This window comes from Pseudophryne corroboree, chromosome 12 (genome assembly GCF_028390025.1).
Source record: "Pseudophryne corroboree isolate aPseCor3 chromosome 12, aPseCor3.hap2, whole genome shotgun sequence".
In the NCBI taxonomy this organism is placed as follows: Eukaryota; Metazoa; Chordata; class Amphibia; order Anura; family Myobatrachidae; genus Pseudophryne; species Pseudophryne corroboree.
Window position 1 is genome coordinate 172,412,820 of NC_086455.1, and position 19,285 is coordinate 172,432,104.

The window sequence follows — 19,285 nt, forward strand, 5'->3', positions numbered from 1 at the left end:
TGCATTGAATTACCCTGCATGTGTTCAGACTGCTGTAATGTGCAACTTTTACATCTTAAAGCACTTATTACATACAAAATAACTTGTCCCTTAAGGCACATTGGTCATGGAACAAGTTAAACCGTTCCACTGGTTTTTGCTTTGTGAGACTGTGAACTTGTATGGGCTGTTAGGGGGTAATTCAGATCTGATCGCAGCAGCAAATTTGTTAGTAAATGGGCAAAACCATGTGCACTACAGGGGGGGGGGGGCAGATGTAACATGTGCAGAGAGAGTTAGATTTGGGTGGATTATATTGTTTCTGTGCAGGGTATATACTGCCTGCTTTATTTTTACACTGCAATTTAGATTTCAGTTTGAACACACCCAACCCAAATCTAACTCTCTCTGCACATGTTACATCTGCTTCACCTGCACTGCACATGGTTTTGCCCATTTGCTAACAAATTTGCTGCTGTGATCAGATCTGAATTAGACCCTATGTGCTCAGATTTCCACGCATGTTCATTATGCTGTGGCATTATCCTGTGGCATTTGCGCTGCGCAGAGCATATGCATGGCGTAACACCTGTGCCAAGTCATGTGCATCTTCGCTTGTATCTCAGCCATTCACACAGTTTAAATGGCATATATATTAACAATTTTTTTTTTTCCGTGAAAAATACACCGATTTGGCTGCGGAGTGACATCACAGGGACATAGCTTGCGAGAAAGCATGTGATTATTGATACAACCATGCAATGTAATCAGTAATCTCATTGCAAATTGGGTCGATTTTATAACATCAGATCTGCACCCCCTTTTTCTACCGGCAGCCGCTAGATGGTTCCCAAACCGAGCTGTTCAATTGTATCTCTGTTCAGGTGCAAATGGCTGCCAGCATCTGCGTTTCAGCGCCCGAGCGGTGGTGAGCTGGAATGTGTAAAAAGAAACCCGTTTCCAAATGGCACTTTTCGCAATCGCGCCCAGCACTTTGGTCGGGTTTAGCTGCTTTACGTGGCTAAACCTGACATCTATGGGCGCGATAGCTGCGCTAAAAATGATCAATTGAATATCACCCTGTGATGTCACGTCATTTTAGGCGGGAGACCGGGTGCAATATAAACAATTGAATTCCGCCCCAAGTGTTCTGAGGGTGTGTTGCATTCATCTGTGTGGAGGTGGTTCCTTCTGATTAGTATGTAGAGTGTGTACTTGCATTGTCTCGTTTTTCTGTGTGGAACTACAAGTCTCAGCCTCGTAGCATCTCTTATTGGCCTAATTCAGGTTGGATCGCAAATCGCAATCTAACCGGAAATTTTTGCAGCCGGCCCGTGGGCGCATGTGCAGCACCCACACTTTCTGTGGGGGGGTTGCAGAAAATGCGATCGCCTGAGTCTGTCAATCAGGCAGAGGCGGTCGCTGGGCGTAGGGGGGGGGGGGGGGGGGGAAGGGGTGCAGCACTCCATTTCCAGGGAGGAGACGGAGCGTTGGGGGGCTGTGCAACGCGGACGAATGGGGGCGTGATCACGGCGGCTGCGTGACGTCACGCAGCCGCCGTGATCCGGAAACTGGCAGTGGGTCTCCTGCGGCCGCAGCTAAACTGCGCCGGCAGGAGGCTCCCACAGATTCTGCTAACAAGCAGAAATTGCAAACGCTTCGCAATTTCTGCTTGCTCAACTGGAGGAGGCTCCGGTCAGCATGTTGGGCGGTCTTACCCAGCGATAGGCGGCCCCCAGCATGCCATCCAAAGGATAGCAAATTCTGCTGATTAGCAGCATCCGCTATCCTTACTGAATGAGGCCCTATGTGTAGAATTAGGGTGCGCAGTCCAAGTCTCTTCTTCCCCGATGGACATTAGTCCCAGTCTCAATATAGATACTGCCCGCTGGGAGCGTGTTTCTCTTCCGTTACCTTTATCCCTTCATTATATGTTCTCACTGCTTAGAACAGTGCTCCTCAACCGTCCAGTGCCTCACTTCCTCCGGCCACACTGTGCGGGCGTAGGATTACTGATATTTGATTGATCTGTGAGCAATGGTGCATCTTTGTACGCAGCCGCTGGGACTCACAAAGTCGCCGGTGGGTGTCTTAATATGGGATCCGGTCTCTAGGTCGACACTGTCGGTCAACAGTAACTAGGTCGAAAGTGGTTTCTAGGTCGACATGAGTTTTTCACGATTTTTTTTCTTTTTTTGATCCTTTTCATATTTAACAATCCACGTGGACTACAGTTGGGAACGGTAACCTGGCCCGAAGCATGGCGAGCGAACACTGTGCACTAATTGGGGTTCCCGGTCACTGTACGAAGAAAACGACACAAACCCCCCCCCCCCCCAATAAAAAAACTGATGTTAACCTTTTGACCTGTTGACCTAGAACATGTCGACCTAGAGACCCTGTCGGCCAATAGTGGTCGACTTAGTTACTGTCTACCTTCCATACCACACCCCTTAATACATATCCAGGTGGCTGCAGCGTTTGCCTATTTTTGCAAGTTTCTGTACATATTTGCAGCTGCGGCAGCATTAGGTACAACTCTGAGTCAGACCCATAGCCCTGAATGTCCTCAGTCCTTCAGTATCATGGGTGAGAGGAGGAGTAAACACTACATCTAACAAAACATTCACTTCCTGGTAAAGGTACCTGAAAACATTCCATATATCCTACCCCCACCCCCACCCCCTTTCTCTATATCTAGATCTATATATAAAATATTTGCAGCAGACATTTGGTATTTACATAAAACAATACATATTTTCTTGTGCTGAGTAAAACAAGTCTTAACATGAGCATTCAGTTATTCAAACGTATAGATATGACATTTTTAATGTAAGAACTTTGTATCGATCATATTTAATAGCCGCATGATGCGATCTCTTCCGCAGCATTGCCAGAAGATTCCTGTTGAGATACAGAATAAGTACAATCAGTACATAGTTTTTATACTGTGTACACAAGTCACTTTTATCCCGATAGTTCACAATGGGTGGAATTCATATCCTATCCTGCCGGCAGCCACTTGATGGCGCCCAAACGGAGCTATTCAATTGTAGTTTCATTCAGGCGCGAAGGCTGGCGGCGTCTGCATTTTAGCTCGCAATTAAATCACATACAACCAAATCGCACACAATCAAGCCGAGCGATTTGTGACCTCTATTAAGAATTGCCTTCATCCAATATATCTGGCTCTGACGGGAGTTGCTGTTATCTGATTGTCTCATTTTGTTGCAGTTGTTACTCCTGAGCTGGGAGCGTCCAGTGTGCGAGACGTAGAGAGCCTGCAGTCTATGCAGAGATCAGAGGTGAGCACAGTGATGGGAGGAGGGGGGGACACACACTATACATTGCATCCCTCTGCCCTGCGGCCTCCTATATCTCACTCTGCTTCTGTCTTGTGCGCAGAATGAGCGGCAACGGAAAGTGTGCACAGAGCTGGAGGACAAGCTGGAGGCGGCAGAGCTACAAGTGAAGCAGCAGTCTCTGGACTACAGGAACCGGCTACAGCAGAAAGAGGTGCGGTGCAGCACTGCATGGCATATGTACATAACACACAGTCACAGGCCTCACACAGGTCATATTCCTGGCTCCATTACATAGGAGCTTCAGATCCTGATACCTGGCTGCCAATGGTATCTTGCGTGTTTCCGCACTGCGCATGCTTCAGGACCCAGTGCACGCAACTGCAGTCAGCACAAAGTGTAAAATACGCGTGTTTCCAGAGCTGTATGGAGCGCAGTACATCACTGCAGGCTGTATGGAGCGCGGTGCGCGCAGTACATCACTGCAGGCTGTATGGAGCGCGGTGCGCGCAGTACATCACTGCAGGCTGTATGGAGCGCGGTGCGCGCAGTACATCACTGCAGGCTGTATGGAGCGCGGTGCGCGCAGTACATCACTGCAGGCTGTATGGAGCGCGGTGCGCGCAGTACATCACTGCAGGCTGTATGGAGCGCGGTGCGCGCAGTACATCACTGCAGGCTGTATGGAGCGCGCAGTACATCACTGCAGGCTGTATGGAGCGCGCAGTACATCACTGCAGGCGGTATGGAGCGCGCAGTACATCACTGCAGGCGGTATGGAGCGCGGTGCGCGCAGTGCATCACTGCAGGCTGTATGGAGTGCGCAGTGCATCACTGCAGGCTGTGTGGAGCGCGGTGCGCGCAGTGCATCACTGCAGGCTGTGTGGAGCGCGGTGCGCGCAGTGCATCACTGCAGGCTGTGTGGAGCGCGGTGCGCGCAGTGCATCACTGCAGGCTGTGTGGAGCGCGGTGCGCGCAGTGCATCACTGCAGGCTGTGTGGAGCGCGCAGTGCATCACTGCAGGCTGTGTGGAGCGCGGTGCGCGCAGTACATCACTGCAGGCTGTGTGGAGCGCGGTGCGCGCAGTTCATCGGTAACCGTCATTGTTTCTCCCGTTCAGGTGGAAATCAGTCATCTGAAAGCCAAGCTGAATGCCCTGCAGGATGAAATGCAGAAGACGCAGGTGTCTGCACAGCTGTCCAGCGTCTCTCTCCAAGCGGCTCACCCTTCCCCTTTCATGTCCAGCATCCAGCCGTCTTCATCCAGCTTTCAGGGGGACGACATGGACTTCAGTGACGTTATCTGGTCTCAGCAAGAGATCAACACGCTGTCTAGTGAGGTGTCCAGGCTGCAGACGGAGGTGGCTCATTGGAAGAACGTGGCACAGGTGAGAACTAGGGAGGCCAATCCCAGGCCTTTTTTTCAATCCCAGGTACCGTGATGGAAAAAGTATAAATCCACTGGTGCAAGTCTTGTAGTAATGAAATATGTTTATGGAGTTGTGGGAAGTGTTCTGTATAATACATTGTATGGGATTCCAGAATGAGCGGACATTGGCCGCCCGGGTGCATGAGAGCCTGACCTGTGGTTGAGCACTTGTAGCTGATGTGTCTGATCTGTGTTGCAGTCTATGAAGAGTCAGGGGACACACAGCGCTGACCTGAGTGAGATCTGTACGTTACAGGACACTATTAAGGTACTGTCTCCCTCTGACAATTTGTCTCTTCAGTATATGAGATTGGGATGATACAAATATCGTACATGTTCAGCTACATGGAGAGAGATTTATGCGGCATACTTTCCACCTTTATATCTCAGTTTATAGTAGGGTTTATTTATCCCAGCTACCATTAGGCTACACAATCATGGCTGACTGTGGTATAATACTCTGTATAATGGCGTGGTTCCAGACCTCAGTATGAGTAGATTACGCAGAGGACTGGACCCATGGTACTGACGGCACAGGAGCGAAGGATCCTGGAGACAGGAGGATGCATTTAAGTTCTGTGCAGCACTTGAGCTGAAAGTGGTGGATTACATTTGGACATCTCATATTTCCCAAACAAAAACAGTCCCATTAGACAGTCTTGGTTCTAAGGTTACTGTCATCAACAAATGCAAACAAGAACTGGGCGCATGACCCTAGAACTTAGCGGTGTGTATGGCCACCTATGTAAAAGGAGAAAAACCACCAAGGGTGATTTGTTCCTGGCGCTAGATAGAGAGATTCACCACAGCAGCTAAACACAAGGGGTCGGTCAGACCCCAAATAGATACATGCACAAACAGAAATGTAGCGCTAATAGGTCATTAATGAGAGGTCGGTCACAATAACAACACAATTTAATATTGATATGAGCAGAGATAATATAACATCATAGTACACAATTTGTTTAAAATATGGATTGTAAAAGCAATAAAAAAGAAAGAGGGTGGTACTCCCACTTGTATGTGTGGAGATCAAATGATAAAGCTCAATAGACCTGTTCCATTTTAGACAGTCCCTCTGGGTCTTGCAAGGTCCAAAATATATCACAACCGTGAGTGTATAGTTACCACCAGTGTCTTTCAAAGGCGTTTAAGCTGATCAGCGTCGGCAAAAGGCAGTTCCTTATTCGGTGGTATTAGTCCAATTTCCGCGGTGTGAAGGGTCCCTCATGAAATGGGGTCCGGTTGATGAAAGAAACAATCGGGGACTTGGTCCAGGTCTTGATCTTCCAGGTTGTCAGTTTGTAGGAGTAGACACACAGCAACAGATCTCACCAACGCGTTTCGTTGCGCTCACGCAAACTGTGTCTGAACAGTGGAAAGGGTCTCTGAGCTCAGACTAGGTCTAGAAGAGGTGAAACACCAGCACTCCCTCCCTGTAGCCTGGCTTCTGGTCTCTTTGGTGATTGTACCTGACCGTGGAAGGCCATAAACGTGTACTGTAGATGGTGTCTCTGATTGCAGGACCTGAGACAGAAGCTGAGTCAGGAGATTGATGAGCACCAGCATGAGCTTTTTATCTTACAAGACGCCCATCGCCAGAAGCTAGCGGAGATCACAAGGAGGCACCGAGAAGAGTTGGGAGAATATGAAGAGAGAATTGAGGAGCTTGAAGAGCAATTAAACACAGGTGTGTAGCTTACTATTCTATGCCTTCAATAACCTTAATAAAGCCTTTAAAAAAAAGGTAAGCAGGAGCCTGAAGTGACTTACTTGGAGCAGTAATAAAAATTGGGTACTACAGGTAGATACAGTTGGCCACACACCTGCATGAGCGACTGTAGTGGCTAGTCGCCTAGCTCCCTTCTCTCCCCTGCAGCAGGTGGCCATGGCAGTAAGAAAGTGCTTCTCTAGCTCAGGCAGCGAGTGACTGACGGCTTTGCAGACATGCATAGTATGGATTGGTTGATTCATACAGCGTTAGTAAGTCTTTGCCAGCTGTTTGACCTGATCCAGTCCTGATAGGACAGTGTTGTAAATATGTGGGAGGGACCCCAGCTATCGGTAGTGGAGTGGGAGCGAGGGTCATGTGACAGAGCTGCAGTGGAATGACTGGGTAACACTGAACAGTGTTACCCGGTCATGAGACAACCTTGTACTGCTACAAGAACAGTACAGCTCCTGGCCTCTGGATTTGTCATTTTACATGTATTAGCATGCAGGCTACAGGAGCAGACAATGAGAACCCTCTATATAACATAAGCCTTGGGCGTGCCTGTTCTTTGCACTTTACTGGGGGTTTACAAGGAACTGATGTCAGAAGACCTGAAACAATTCTGAAAGTAGAATAATGATGTATATGTCCACGCTATATTAAGAAGAAGAATTATATTAAAACTAGTAGATTGTATTGCAAGAGTGATGTGTTTTGGATAAAAAAAATAAAAAATAAATATATATATATAATTTTTTTTTTTTTTTTCTCTAACGTCCTAGTGGATGCTGGGGACTCAGAAAGGACCATGGGGAATAGCGGCTCCGCAGGAGACTGGGCACAAAGTAAAAGCTTTAGGACTAGCTGGTGTGCACTGGCTCCTCCCCCTATGACCCTCCTCCAAGCCTCAGTTAGATTTTGTGCCCGAACGAGAAGGGTGCAATCTAGGTGGCTCTCCTGAGCTGCTTAGAGTAAAAGTTTAAATAGGTTTTTTATTTTCAGTGAGACCTGCTGGCAACAGGCTCACTGCATCGAGGGACTTAGGGGAGAGAAACGAACTCACCTGCGTGCAGAGTGGATTGGGTTTCTTAGGCTACTGGACATTAGCTCCAGAGGGACGATCACAGGCCCAGCCATGGATGGGTCCCGGAGCCGCGCCGCCGGCCCCCTTACAGATGCTGAAGCAAGAAGAGGTCCATAAATCGGCGGCAGAAGACTTTCCTGTCTTCATAAGGTAGCGCACAGCACTGCAGCTGTGCGCCATTGCTCTCAGCACACTTCACACTCCGGTCACTGAGGGTGCAGGACGCTGGGGGGGGGGGCGTCCTGGGAAGCAATGAATTTACCTTAGTTGGCGAAAAATACATCACATATAGCTCCTGGGCTATATGGATGTATTTAACCCCTGCCAGTTTTCCAGTAAAAAGCGGGAGAAGAGCCCGCCGTGAAGGGGGCGGGGCCTATCTCCTCAGCACACAACGCCATTTTTCCCACACAGCTCCGCTGGTAGGAAGGCTCCCAGAATCTCCCCTGCATCCTGCAACTACAGAAACAGGGTAAAAAAAGAGAGGGGGGCACTTATTTGGCAAAATAACAGATATAAGCAGCTATAAGGGATAGACACTTATTGTAAGGTTGTCCCTATACATATATAGCGCTCTGGTGTGTGCTGGCAAACTCTCCCTCTGTCTCCCCAAAGGGCTAAGTGGGTCCTGTCCTCTATCAGAGCATTCCCTGTGTGTGTGCTGGGTGTCGGTACGTGTGTGTCGACATGTATGAGGAGGAAAATGATGTGGAGGCGGAGCAGAGTGTCTGTAACAGTGATGTCACCCCCTAGGGGGTCGACACCTGAGTGGATGTACTGTTGAAAATTACGTGACAGTGTCAGCTCTATATAAAAAAAACAGTGGTTGACATGAGACAGCCGGCTACTCAGCTTGTGCCTGTCCAGACGTCTCATAGGCCGTCAGGCAGATGGCAGATACAGACGCCGACACGGATACTGACTCCTGTGTCGACGGTGAAGAGACAACCGTAATTTCCAGTAGGGCCACACGTTACATGATTGAGACAATGGAAAATGTTTTATACATTTCTGATAATACGAGTACCACCAAAAAAGGGGTATTATGTTCGGTGAGGGAAAAACTACCTGTAGTTTTCCTGAATCTGAGAAATAAAATGTGTGATGATGCGTGGGTTTCCCCCCGATAACAATTAATAATTTCTTTAAAAGTATTGGCTGCATACCCTTTCCCGCCAGAGGTTAGGATGCATTGGGAAACACCCCCTAGGGGGGATAAGGCGCTCACACGCTTGTAAGAACAAGGGCTCTACCCTCTCATGAGATGGCCGCCCTTAAGGATCCTGCTGATAGAAAGCAGGAGGGTATCCAAAAAAAGGTATTTACACACATACTGGTGTTATACTGCGACCAGCTATCGCCTCAGCCTGGAGGTGCAGTGCTGGGTTGGCATGGTCGGATTCCCTGACTGGAAATATTGATATCCTAGATAAGGATAGTATATTATTGCCTATAGAGCATTTAAAAGATGCATTTCTATATATGCATGATGCACAGCGGAATAATTGCCGACTGGCATCAAGTATAAGTGCGTTGTCCAATTCTACCAGTAAAATGGTCAGGTGATGCGGATTCCAAACGTCATTTGGAAGTATTGCCTTTGAAAGGGGACATTTGGGGTCGGTCTTTTAGACCTGGTGGCCACGGCAACAGCTGGGAAATCCACGTTTGTACCCCAGGTCGTCTCTCAAAATAAGACGCCGTATTATCAGGCGCAGTCCTTTGTTGGCAAGCGGACAAAAGGTTCCTCTTTTCTGCTCGTGACAGAGGGAGAGGAAAAAGGCTGCAGAGATCAGCCAGTTCCCAGGAACAGAAACCCTTTCCAGCTTCTGCCAAGCCCTCAGTATGACGCTAGGGCTTTACAAGCTCAGGCACGGTGGGGGCCCGTTCTCAATGAATTTCAGTGCGCAGTGGGCTCACTCGCAAGTAGACCCCTGGATCCTTCAGGTAATATCTCAGGGGTACATATTGGAATTCGAGACGTCTCCCCCTCGCCGTTTCCAAAAGTCGACTTTACCGACGTCTCCCTCGGACAGGGAGGCAGTTTTGGAAGCCATTCACAAGCTGTATTCCCAGCAGGTGATAATCAAGGTACCCCTCCTGCAACAGGGAACGGGGTATTATTCCACACTATTGTGGTACCGAAGCCAGACGGCTCGGTGAGACCGATTCTAAAATCTTTGAACACTTACATACAGAGGTTCAAATTCAAGATTGAGTCGCTCAGAGCAGTGATTGCGAACCTGGAAGAAGGGGACTACATGATGTCTCGGGACATCAAGGATGCTTACCTTCATGTCAAAATTTACCCTTCTCACCAAGGGTACCTCAGGTTTATGGTACAGAACGGTCACTATCAGTTCAGACGCTGCCGTAGGGATGGTCCACGGCACCCCGGGTCTTTACCAAGGTAATGGCCGAAATGATGATGTTCCTTCGAAGGAAGGGAATTTTAGTTATCCCTTACTTGGACGATTCCCTGATAAGGGTAAGATCCAGGGAACAGTTGGAGGTCGGTGTAGCACTATCTCAGATAGTGTTGCGGCAGCACGATTGGATTCTCAATATTCCAAACTCGCAGCTGGTTCCGTCGACGTGTCTTCTGTTCCTAGGGATGATCCTGGACACAGTCCAGAAAAAGGTGTTTCTCCCGGAGGAGAAAGCCAGGGAGTTATCCGAGCTAGTCAGGAACCTCCTCAAACCGAGCCAAGTCTCAGTGCATCAATGCACAAGGGTTCTGGGTAAAATGGGGGCTTCCTACGAAGCAATCCCATTTGGCAGATTCCACGCAAGAACTTTCCAGTGGGACCTGCTGGACAAATGGTCCGGGTCGCATCTTCAGATGCATCAGCGGATAACCCTGTCACCAAGGACAAGGGTGTCCCTCCTGTGGTGGTTGCAGAGTGCTCATCTTCTAGAGGGCCGCAGATTCGGCATTCAGGACTGGGTCCTGGTAACCACGGATGCCAGCCTGCGAGGCTGGGGAGCAGTCACACAGGGAAGGAATTGTGGAAATCCTCACCATAAATGGTGAAGAAAAGACAGGCGCTTTAACTGAGCTGGTTTCCTAAGCTGCTGTTGGAAACGGGATGATAGCCATTCACCCCAACAAAACATACATATGAAAAAACAGAAAAATACCAACTGCGCTCAAAAGTAATTTTTATATAATTAAAACTGATAATCACAGATACACATATACATATAATTACCTACATATTAAAATCAGACACTACTGATGCGAAAACAAGTATTGAAATACTTTGAGCCTTATTGAGCCACTCTCTATAAGTGATTTTCCACTTGGGGCAGTTTTTGTGTGCACAAAAAAGAATTAATGATTCAGCAGATGGTCAGCTGATTATTGGAGGATATTCATAAAGTCCTGCAACGCATGCGTTGATGTACCAAAAAAAAAACAACTGGTATCCAGATGACAAAGGATAATTACCAAGTCCTTGGTGGTAGTTCAGCCGGGTATCCCACCTGGCGGGGTTCTGGAGCTTACTCTCTATCCCTCGCAGCAGGAATGGTGGTTCTCCCTTTATTGTATCCACACCAAACGGACTGGAATCTCCAGATGGTACACAGCGTTTGTGTAATGTGCTGGCAGGAGTCCTCAAAGATGCCCAAATAAGAGATGTGGCCCCCCTGACGCGTTTCGCTGTCACTTGGCAGCTTTCTCGAAGGTGGTTTGACACTGGCTCTATCCCCTATTTTATAGGGGTCATAATCATCATACATTATTATCACATGTGTAACTCACATAAACATAAAAATATAGAACTTTAAAAAACAATCCGATTTTCTCTAGGGAGCAGCATGAAAACAGACCTCTCTAATATCCACTAAAGATCTCTAAAAACGAGGCTTATAACGCCTAATTAAATCATAGAAACAAATATTTAAATCATTTGGGCCGGTCACGTGACCTAGGTCATGTGATAATGTAGCTATGCGTGCTGGATTTTCATTGGTCCCATGCATAAACAAATAGTATTTCCATGGTGACCGCTATTAGGCCTGTTGCCCACAAACTATGTCCCGGTCACGTGACCGGATAGTATACCCAAACAAGGAGTTCCTCTGTTTACTTCCGGTCCGACGGACCAGGAGAAAGACCTTAGCGCTTTCCGTATCCTATTAACTCGCGTCTTGCGTAAGGGGCCGTGTTGGTTACCATACAAGCGTCCTTAGTAACCACCAACCCCACATCACATCGGAACGGCACCACAGGGTACTGCAGGGTAATATAAACAAAACACATTGTATTTCAGAAGAACCAGATGGTATTAAGAACCGGAACAAAACATTTATAACATAATTTTGAAAAACATCCTTACTCATCTATTATTTATTTAAAAAAGCTAGGTGAGACATATTTCTAAAATGTAGACAGGAACATAATTCTTAATATTTTATTTTATAGTAATCTCTTCCAGAACATAATTATGTCGACACTGCCCACAATTGTAAAAACAAGAAGTCATTAGTAACCCTTTATTTTACGATCCATCGCATTATGCAGTACGACCAGGAGAATTTATATTTATATTTATGCTTTTCACCTTTATATTGCTCCATACTGGATCATTAATACCCGAATATATACATATACGTGTGCACATGGAACATATTCATTTATTTCATTATCAAACCCCATGTCCACACCATATGTATATGGACTGACTTATCATTAAATTTCCCTCCTTTATCGTTTTATATTTATCATCTCTTTCCTTCTTAAAGGTACAGAACATAGTGTTCAAATGATGGGTATTTCTTTTTTTTTTGAAATTCTTTATTTTTGCGTGGTCAGGTACATAAAGAAGGCATTCTAGGAGTACAAGGGACATATGGCCAACATAGCCAGTGTCCAAAATAGACCACAGTTTTCCAGTGAGTAACAGGGTTAATTGGTATGGGAAAAACAATCAAGTTCAAACATGGGAATCGGGGGGGGGGGGGAGAAGAGAAACAGGGGGGGGGGGGAAATAACCACATTTGTAACCATACATAATATAAGTCTTGAGAACAGGACGGTCATAATAGGGGGGGGAGGAAACGGAGAAGAGACACGGACAGAGAGGGTAATAGGAGGAAGAGATAATTGAGAAAGATAGGAGATGAGATAAGGAGGAATGTCAAAGGGAGAAGTAAGTGGGTGCCCATGGGTCTACGGGAGGAGCAGGTGGAGGGAGCCGGCTAACCACGTTCAGCGGCGAGCCAGGGAGCCCAGACCTGCTCGAAGACGTGGCCCCGGTCGTGGAGGTAATAGGTTATCTTTTCCATTGAGGCGATGTGCCAGATTTTAGCTTTGAGGGATAGTAGGGAGGGTGGTAAGGGGTTCTTCCAGTTGAGGGCGATCAGTGATTTAGCTGCGGCTAGAATGTGTGAGGTCAGCTTTTGGGAGAATTTATTGAGGAGTGGGGGGGGATAACACAGTAAGGAGACCCAAGGGTCTTTCATTACAGGGGATTCTAGAAGTGAGTTGAGGAGGGAGTGGACCAGATCCCAGAAGGGGACGATAACCGGGCAGGTCCACCATATGTGGAGCATAGTACCTCTCTCCCCACAGTTCCTCCAGCAGGCTGGAGAGGAGGACGGGAAAAATTTGTTAAGACGGTCGGGGGTATAGTACCAGCGGTAATAAACTTTGTAGGCCGTTTCCTTAAAGGCGGTGGCAATAGAGCTTTTAGCAATCCCTAGTCTCATGTCCTCCCAATCCTGAGTTTCAGGTGGGGGCCCGAGGTCCCGTTCCCATGCAAGTTCATGGGGCCGGGATAGGGGCAGGGAAAAATCCAGTAGGAGAGAGTAAAGTTGGGAGATTGTGCCTTTGGAGGAGTGGGAGTTGACACATAGGGATTCAAAGGGAGTAAGGGCACGGAGTAAGGCGGTGGAAGGGAGGGAGGTTAAAAAGTGGCGTATTTGTAAGAATTGAAAGGGGTTGAGTGGCTGTGAGGGGGTTTTCTGCTGGAGGTCCGGGAGGGACAGCCATTGGCCTCGATCGGCAAAGTCGATTGGGAATTTAAGGCCCAGAGTTATCCACGTCCGGGATCTCGTAGCTGAGAGTCCGGAGGGAAACATGGGGTTCTGCCAGATGGGGGTTAAGGGTGAGGGTGTAGTAGTGAGACCCCACTTCAGAGAGAGGGTGTCCCAGGTTTTGAGGTTGAATTTGATGGTGGGAAGAAGTTTAGAGGTTGGGGGTCGAGAGGCAGAGGGGAGTCCCCATAGGGGGGTCAGATCTGGGATGCCAATGAAGGCTGCTTCGATGTCCAGCCAAGAAACCGATCCTGGAGGAGCGTAGGAAGTGACAATGTGGGATAAGTGGGAGGCGAGGTAGTATAATTTGACATCGGGAAGTCCTCTGCCTCCCATGGAGGTTGCTCTTTTCAGGGTGTTGGCAGCAATGCGGGGAGGTCTGTGGTTCCAAATAAAGCGCACAAGGGCTCGTTGGATATTGCGGAGGAAGGGGGCCGGGACCGCCACAGGGAGAGTCTGGAAAAGGTAGAGCCATTTGGGGATTATGGTCATTTTAACTGCTATGATCCTGCCCAGCCATGAGATGAAGAGACTGTTCCAAGAGGTCAGGTCGGCTAGTGTGTTGGTAAGAAGGGGTGGGAAGTTTTCCCGGAAGAGGGAGTCGTAACGCGGGGTTAGGTATATCCCTAGGTATTTTATCTTTGAGGGTTGCCATTTAAATTTAAAATTGGTGCGAAGGGACTCCGCCTGGTGTTGGGGGATATGTAGCATCATGGCCTCAGATTTGGAGTAGTTGATCTTGTAGCCTGAGATGAGGCTATAGGCTTGTAGAACCGAGAATAGGTTTGGGAGTGAAATAAGGGGCTGGGTCAGGGAGAGTAGGATGTCATCTGCGAAGAGGGAGATTTTGGGATCTGTGGGGCCTACCTTTATTCCGTGTATATCTGGATGTGTTCTAATTTGAGAGGCAAGGGGTTCTATAATAAGGGCAAATATTAGGGGGGAGAGGGGGCAGCCCTGACGTGTGCCATTGGAGATGCTAAGTGGGGCGGATGGGGTACCATTGATAAGGACGGTGGCCGAGGGGGTGGAGTATAATGCTAGGATGCTGGTGAGGAAGCCACCGGACAAGCCATAGGCCTCCAAGGTGGGTCTCAAGAAGTCCCAGGAGATCCGGTCAAATGCTTTTTCGGCATCTAAGGAAAGCATGATCGTGGGGCATCTCCTGGAATTAGAGATATGTATAAGGTCAATGGCACGTCTGGTGTTGTCTCTTGCCTGGCGGCCCGGGATAAAGCCTACTTGGTCGTAGTGAACAAGGGAAGGGAGGTATGGGTTAAGACGGTTGGCCAGGATCTTAGCGAAGATTTTCAGGTCTAGGTTCAGGAGGGATATGGGGCGATAGCTTGCGCAATTAAGGGGGTCCTTGCCTTCTTTGGGGATCACCACAATTCTAGCCTCTAGCATCTCAGGGGGAAAAGGGTCGCCTTGGACAATCCCGTTGAAGAGAGAGTGTAGGTGGGGGGAGAGAAGGGCAGAGAATTTCTTGTAGTAGAGAGCGGTGAACCCATCTGGGCCCGGAGATTTGCCGGTTTTTTGCATGAGTATAGTCTGGGTGATTTCTTCCACCGTAATCTCACCGTTGAGAAGGTCCAAGGCGTCCGGGGGTAGTCTGGGTAGTTTAGAAGCAGAGAGAAAGTGGGAGATAAGGTCGGATCGAGGTTGGGGGGAAGAGCCCGGTGGAGGGGGCGGAAGGTTGTATAGGTCGGTGTAGTAGGATTGGAAGGCAGCTCTAATGGCTGTGGGGTCCTGAATAAGTTGGTTGAGAGAGTTTCTGATAGTGACAATGTTGGTTTTGGCTCTTGTGGAGCGGAGTCGAGCCGCCAGGATCCTGTCCGCCTTGTCACCCTTCTCATAAAAGGACTGGCGAAGCCACTTAAGGCGTTTGGCCACCCGTGTAGTAAGAAGAAGATCGAGTTCCGCTTTAATGGTGCGAAGTTCGGACAAGACCGCCTGGTCGGAAGACGCCTTGTGTTGGGTCTCAAGTGCATGGAGTTTAATGGAGAGCCTGTTGTATTGGGAAAGGGATTGCTTTTTAGCTTTTGAGGCTAGGCTGATGAGGTGTCCTCGAAGGACAGCCTTGTGCGCCAGCCAGAGGGTGGGTCTAGAAATATCGGGGGAGTCATTTAAGGTGAAATAATCAGAGATTTTGTCTTGGAGATGGGACTTTGTCTCAGGGTTGTGTAGGAGGGAATCGTTGAGGCGCCATGTCATAGGGCGAGGACGGGAAGCCAGACCTGCGAGGTCGCAGGAGATGGGGGCGTGGTCGGACCAGATCAGTGGGTGGATATGGGCATCGCGGAGGTTCAAAGCAAGATCATGACTGAGCAGGACCATATCAATGCGGGAGTAGGAGTTATGCGGGGCAGAGTAGAAGGTGTAGTCGCGGGCAGAGGGGTCTTTTATCCTCCAGGAGTCGTAGAGAAGTTGGGATCGCATGAGTCGGAGGAGGGATCTAGAGCGAAGGGAGTCTGACGGGGAAGGAGTAGGGGGAAAGGTAGAGCGGTCTAGCTGTGGATTGAGAACGGAGTTGAAGTCACCTGCAAGTATAAGGTCGCCCTGTCGGACTCGAGTGAGGAGATTATCTATCCTTGTAAAAAACCGTTCCTGTCGCTGATTAGGGGCGTAAACGTTAACCAGGGTGCATATATTATTGTTGAGTTTACCCACTAGGACAAGGAATCGGCCGTCTTTGTCAGCATGAGAGTCTAGGAGTTCAAAAGACAGGTGGCGGGCAATTAAGATCGCTACTCCACGTTTTTTGGCTAGGTGATCGCAGGCATGAAAGGAAACGGGAAATGGTTTACATTGCAGGGTAGGGTGAGATTCGTGCACGAAGTGAGTTTCCTGTAGGAAAATCAAATCGCCTCTATGGTGTTTAAGGGAGGCAAATAGCTTGCCTCTCTTTTGAGGGCTGTTCAAGCCCTTCACATTATGGGAGAGTACCCGGAGACCCATGGGCAGGCAGCAGTGAGGTGGTCGGATTTGAAAGGGCGGGAGTGGTTGGGGGTGGAGAAGGGGGAGGGGGAGACAGATCGAAGATATATGAAATGAGAGAGAGTGTGGTCAGAGGAGGGGTGGTAGGGGAAGAGGACCGGAGGGGGTGGGGGGGTGGTTGGTCGTCTGGCGGAGGAGGCCAGGACCGGTAAAGCTGACAAGGGGAAGGAATACTAGGCGTTGGGGAAGCACCTAGGTCAGCGGTAGGGCCCGGGGCCCTGTGGGGGCGCGGCATGGGGCCCCGATCGCGGGTCACGAGCCGCTCGGGGAAAGACAGGAGGCAAGCCTCCCCTGGGGGTACCTGAGGGAGAGAGCTGGAGAGAAGACAGGAAGAGATGATAGCCGGAGCGCCCGCCCCAAGGGGCGGAGAATAGGAGGAGGGGGAGGAGGGGAAAGAGTGGGTCAAGTATCTGCATGGGAACATATCAAGAGAGTAACTTTTGAATATGTGGGCAGTTAGACATTTAAACTACCAAACGATGTAACATTTCAATAGAGGATAACAACAATATTATTGTGAAGCAACCGAGGGGTCAGGAGGTAAGGTCACTAAGAACCTAAGGTAATGTAGCACTTCAGGTGGGGGGGTACGACCAGAAGTGATCGTCCCAATTCAATGTAGGGTGCTGTAGCGTAGAGAGGTGAGAGTTCTCAGGGCACTGGAGGTGGGGCCTGGGAGGCCCCGGAGGACGGCACCGTGAACCACTCAGAACGAGGAGACCGAAGTGAATCTCGCTGTGTCCGTGGTGGGAGGCGTGGAGAGTGGACATCTTGGTCAGGAACGGGGATGCCCAGTTTGGAGAGGAGTGTTTGGGCCTCAGGTTGGTCTCTAGCTGTGAGGAGCTTCCCTTGGTGCCACACTAAGATCCGGAAAGGGAAACCCCAACGGTACTTCACGTTGTGACGGGAGAGCAGGGAAGTGATGGGTTTGAAGTCCCTGCGTTTAGCTAAGGTTAGCGGGGATAAATCCTGAAAAATCTGGAGTGGGGTGTTTTGGAAAGTCACAGATCCCAGCCGTCGGGCCTCCCTCATAACGGCCTCCTTTGCAGTGAAGTAGTGCATTCGGAGAATGACATCTCTGGGCTGAGAAGAGTCCTGGGAGCGCGGCCGCAAGGCCCGGTGGGCTCGGTCCAGGAGGAGATGTTCCTCGGGGGTGTCGGGCGATAGGTGTGCGAAAAGGCGTTTAAGGTAGAGTTCAAGATGAGATGCCTCGACCTCCTCAGGGATACCCCGAATCCTCATATTATTTCTCCTTGCTCTATTGTCTTGGTCCTCGTTCTCCTCCCGGAGGTGGGCAACATCCTGACGGAGTTGATGCAACTCGGTCTCTGCTGTTTGCTGGAACGTTACCACCTCTTCGACTCTTCTTTCGAGTTGGTCAGTTCTGGAGCCGATATCGGCTATATCGGATTTCAGGGAGTGTAGAGCTTGGACTGAGGACTTAATGTCCCGCATCTCCTTAAGGAGGGAGAGGAAGTCCTTACGGGTGAGGGGCGTCAGATCGTCATCTTCGGCCTCCGATTCGGAGGGGGCCTGAGAGGGGCCGGGATTGTCAGGCCTGTTCGTGGCTGGGGTGCCTTTTTTGGTCAGAAATGGTGTGAGGTCGGACCCCTGGGATTTTTTGTTACCCCTGGTCATCTTGGGGGCGTAGGGGGGTAGGTGGAAAGTAGGGTGAGGAATGGGGGTGGCGCTCCCGCTATGAGGCTCAGGGCCAGGGAAGGTGACTCGGGGGCCTTAAGGAGACATTACGGTGTGGTCATCAGCCGAGCCCGGCAGATGGAGTCCGCCCAGGGAGGACCACGAGAGCAGAGGGAGGGCACCCCGGCCCGGACTGGAGAGTGTGAGTCCGAAGTCGCAGGAGAGGGGATCCCGGAGACTATCTCCACCGCTCGGGGACCACAGGGACGCGTCCCGGGCACGGACCAGCCGGCGATCGGGGCAGCCCTGGGGCGGGGACCCGGCGGGGGAGAGGACCGCAGGGTGATGTGAAAGCGGCTCCCAGGTGGGTGCCAGTGGAGGCCTCGGTGGAGTTTAGGTGGATGGAGGCAGAAGGGACCACGGTCCCAGAGACTCACCAAGCGGCCGCCGCTGGAGCGGGTTGCAGAGAGCCGGAGGTTGAGGGTGGTCCAAGCCGGCACCTCCCAAGAGAGCGTATAGGGGCTTCGAGGTGGGTGGCAGGGGTGGAGGAGATCCCTTCAGTCTCAGGAGGGGCACAGAGCCAGTGATTGATTGAGGTCGCAGGAGAGGGGGGATGGAGCTGCGGGTCTGAGTGTTGGGTGCGGGGTATGATAATCGCCGCACGCAGCCGCTAGAGCTATTCCGTCGGCCTTTCTCTGGAGTAGGTGCTGGCTTCAGGAGATAGGAGAACAGGCAGGGTTATAGAGATATAAGTATAGTGGCTGAGTTGACTATACCAGTATTCGCCACAAGAGGGAGCCTTAGTTACAGCCAGCACCAGTCAGGGAGTTTGATGGGTGCTTTGCCAGTCCCAAGATGGCCGCCGCTTATCAGTGAGAGTTAGGTCCACCGGAGGACTCCCAGTCGTCGATCCCCGCCAGCGGGGGAAGAGATCTTGCTTGCAGTGTTGTGTGAGACGGGGGAGGAAGGGCAGGCGCCTGGAGAGGTCGGGAATCGGCCAGGTAAAGTCTAGAGGCCGGGCGGCGCCAACCGCAAGATGGCCGCCGGCTGCCAGCCAGACACTTCTCGGCCCTTACCTCCCGCCGATCGTCCGGTCCCTGG

At 50.0% G+C, this 19,285-nt stretch overlaps 1 protein-coding gene across 2 annotated transcripts in view; it reads left to right on the plus strand.

The window, feature by feature from the left end:
* The window catches only part of TRIP11 (thyroid hormone receptor interactor 11), a 109,107-nt gene that overhangs the window by 30,646 nt on the left and 59,176 nt on the right, over nucleotides 1–19,285 (plus strand). For both annotated transcript variants that reach the window (XM_063948577.1, XM_063948576.1), the window contains exons 2-6: nucleotides 3,214–3,284; nucleotides 3,385–3,495; nucleotides 4,402–4,668; nucleotides 4,909–4,977; nucleotides 6,234–6,399. In XM_063948577.1, the coding sequence (XP_063804647.1) occupies nucleotides 3,214–3,284; nucleotides 3,385–3,495; nucleotides 4,402–4,668; nucleotides 4,909–4,977; nucleotides 6,234–6,399 (684 nt within the window). The remainder of the gene's footprint in view (nucleotides 1–3,213; nucleotides 3,285–3,384; nucleotides 3,496–4,401; nucleotides 4,669–4,908; nucleotides 4,978–6,233; nucleotides 6,400–19,285) is intronic.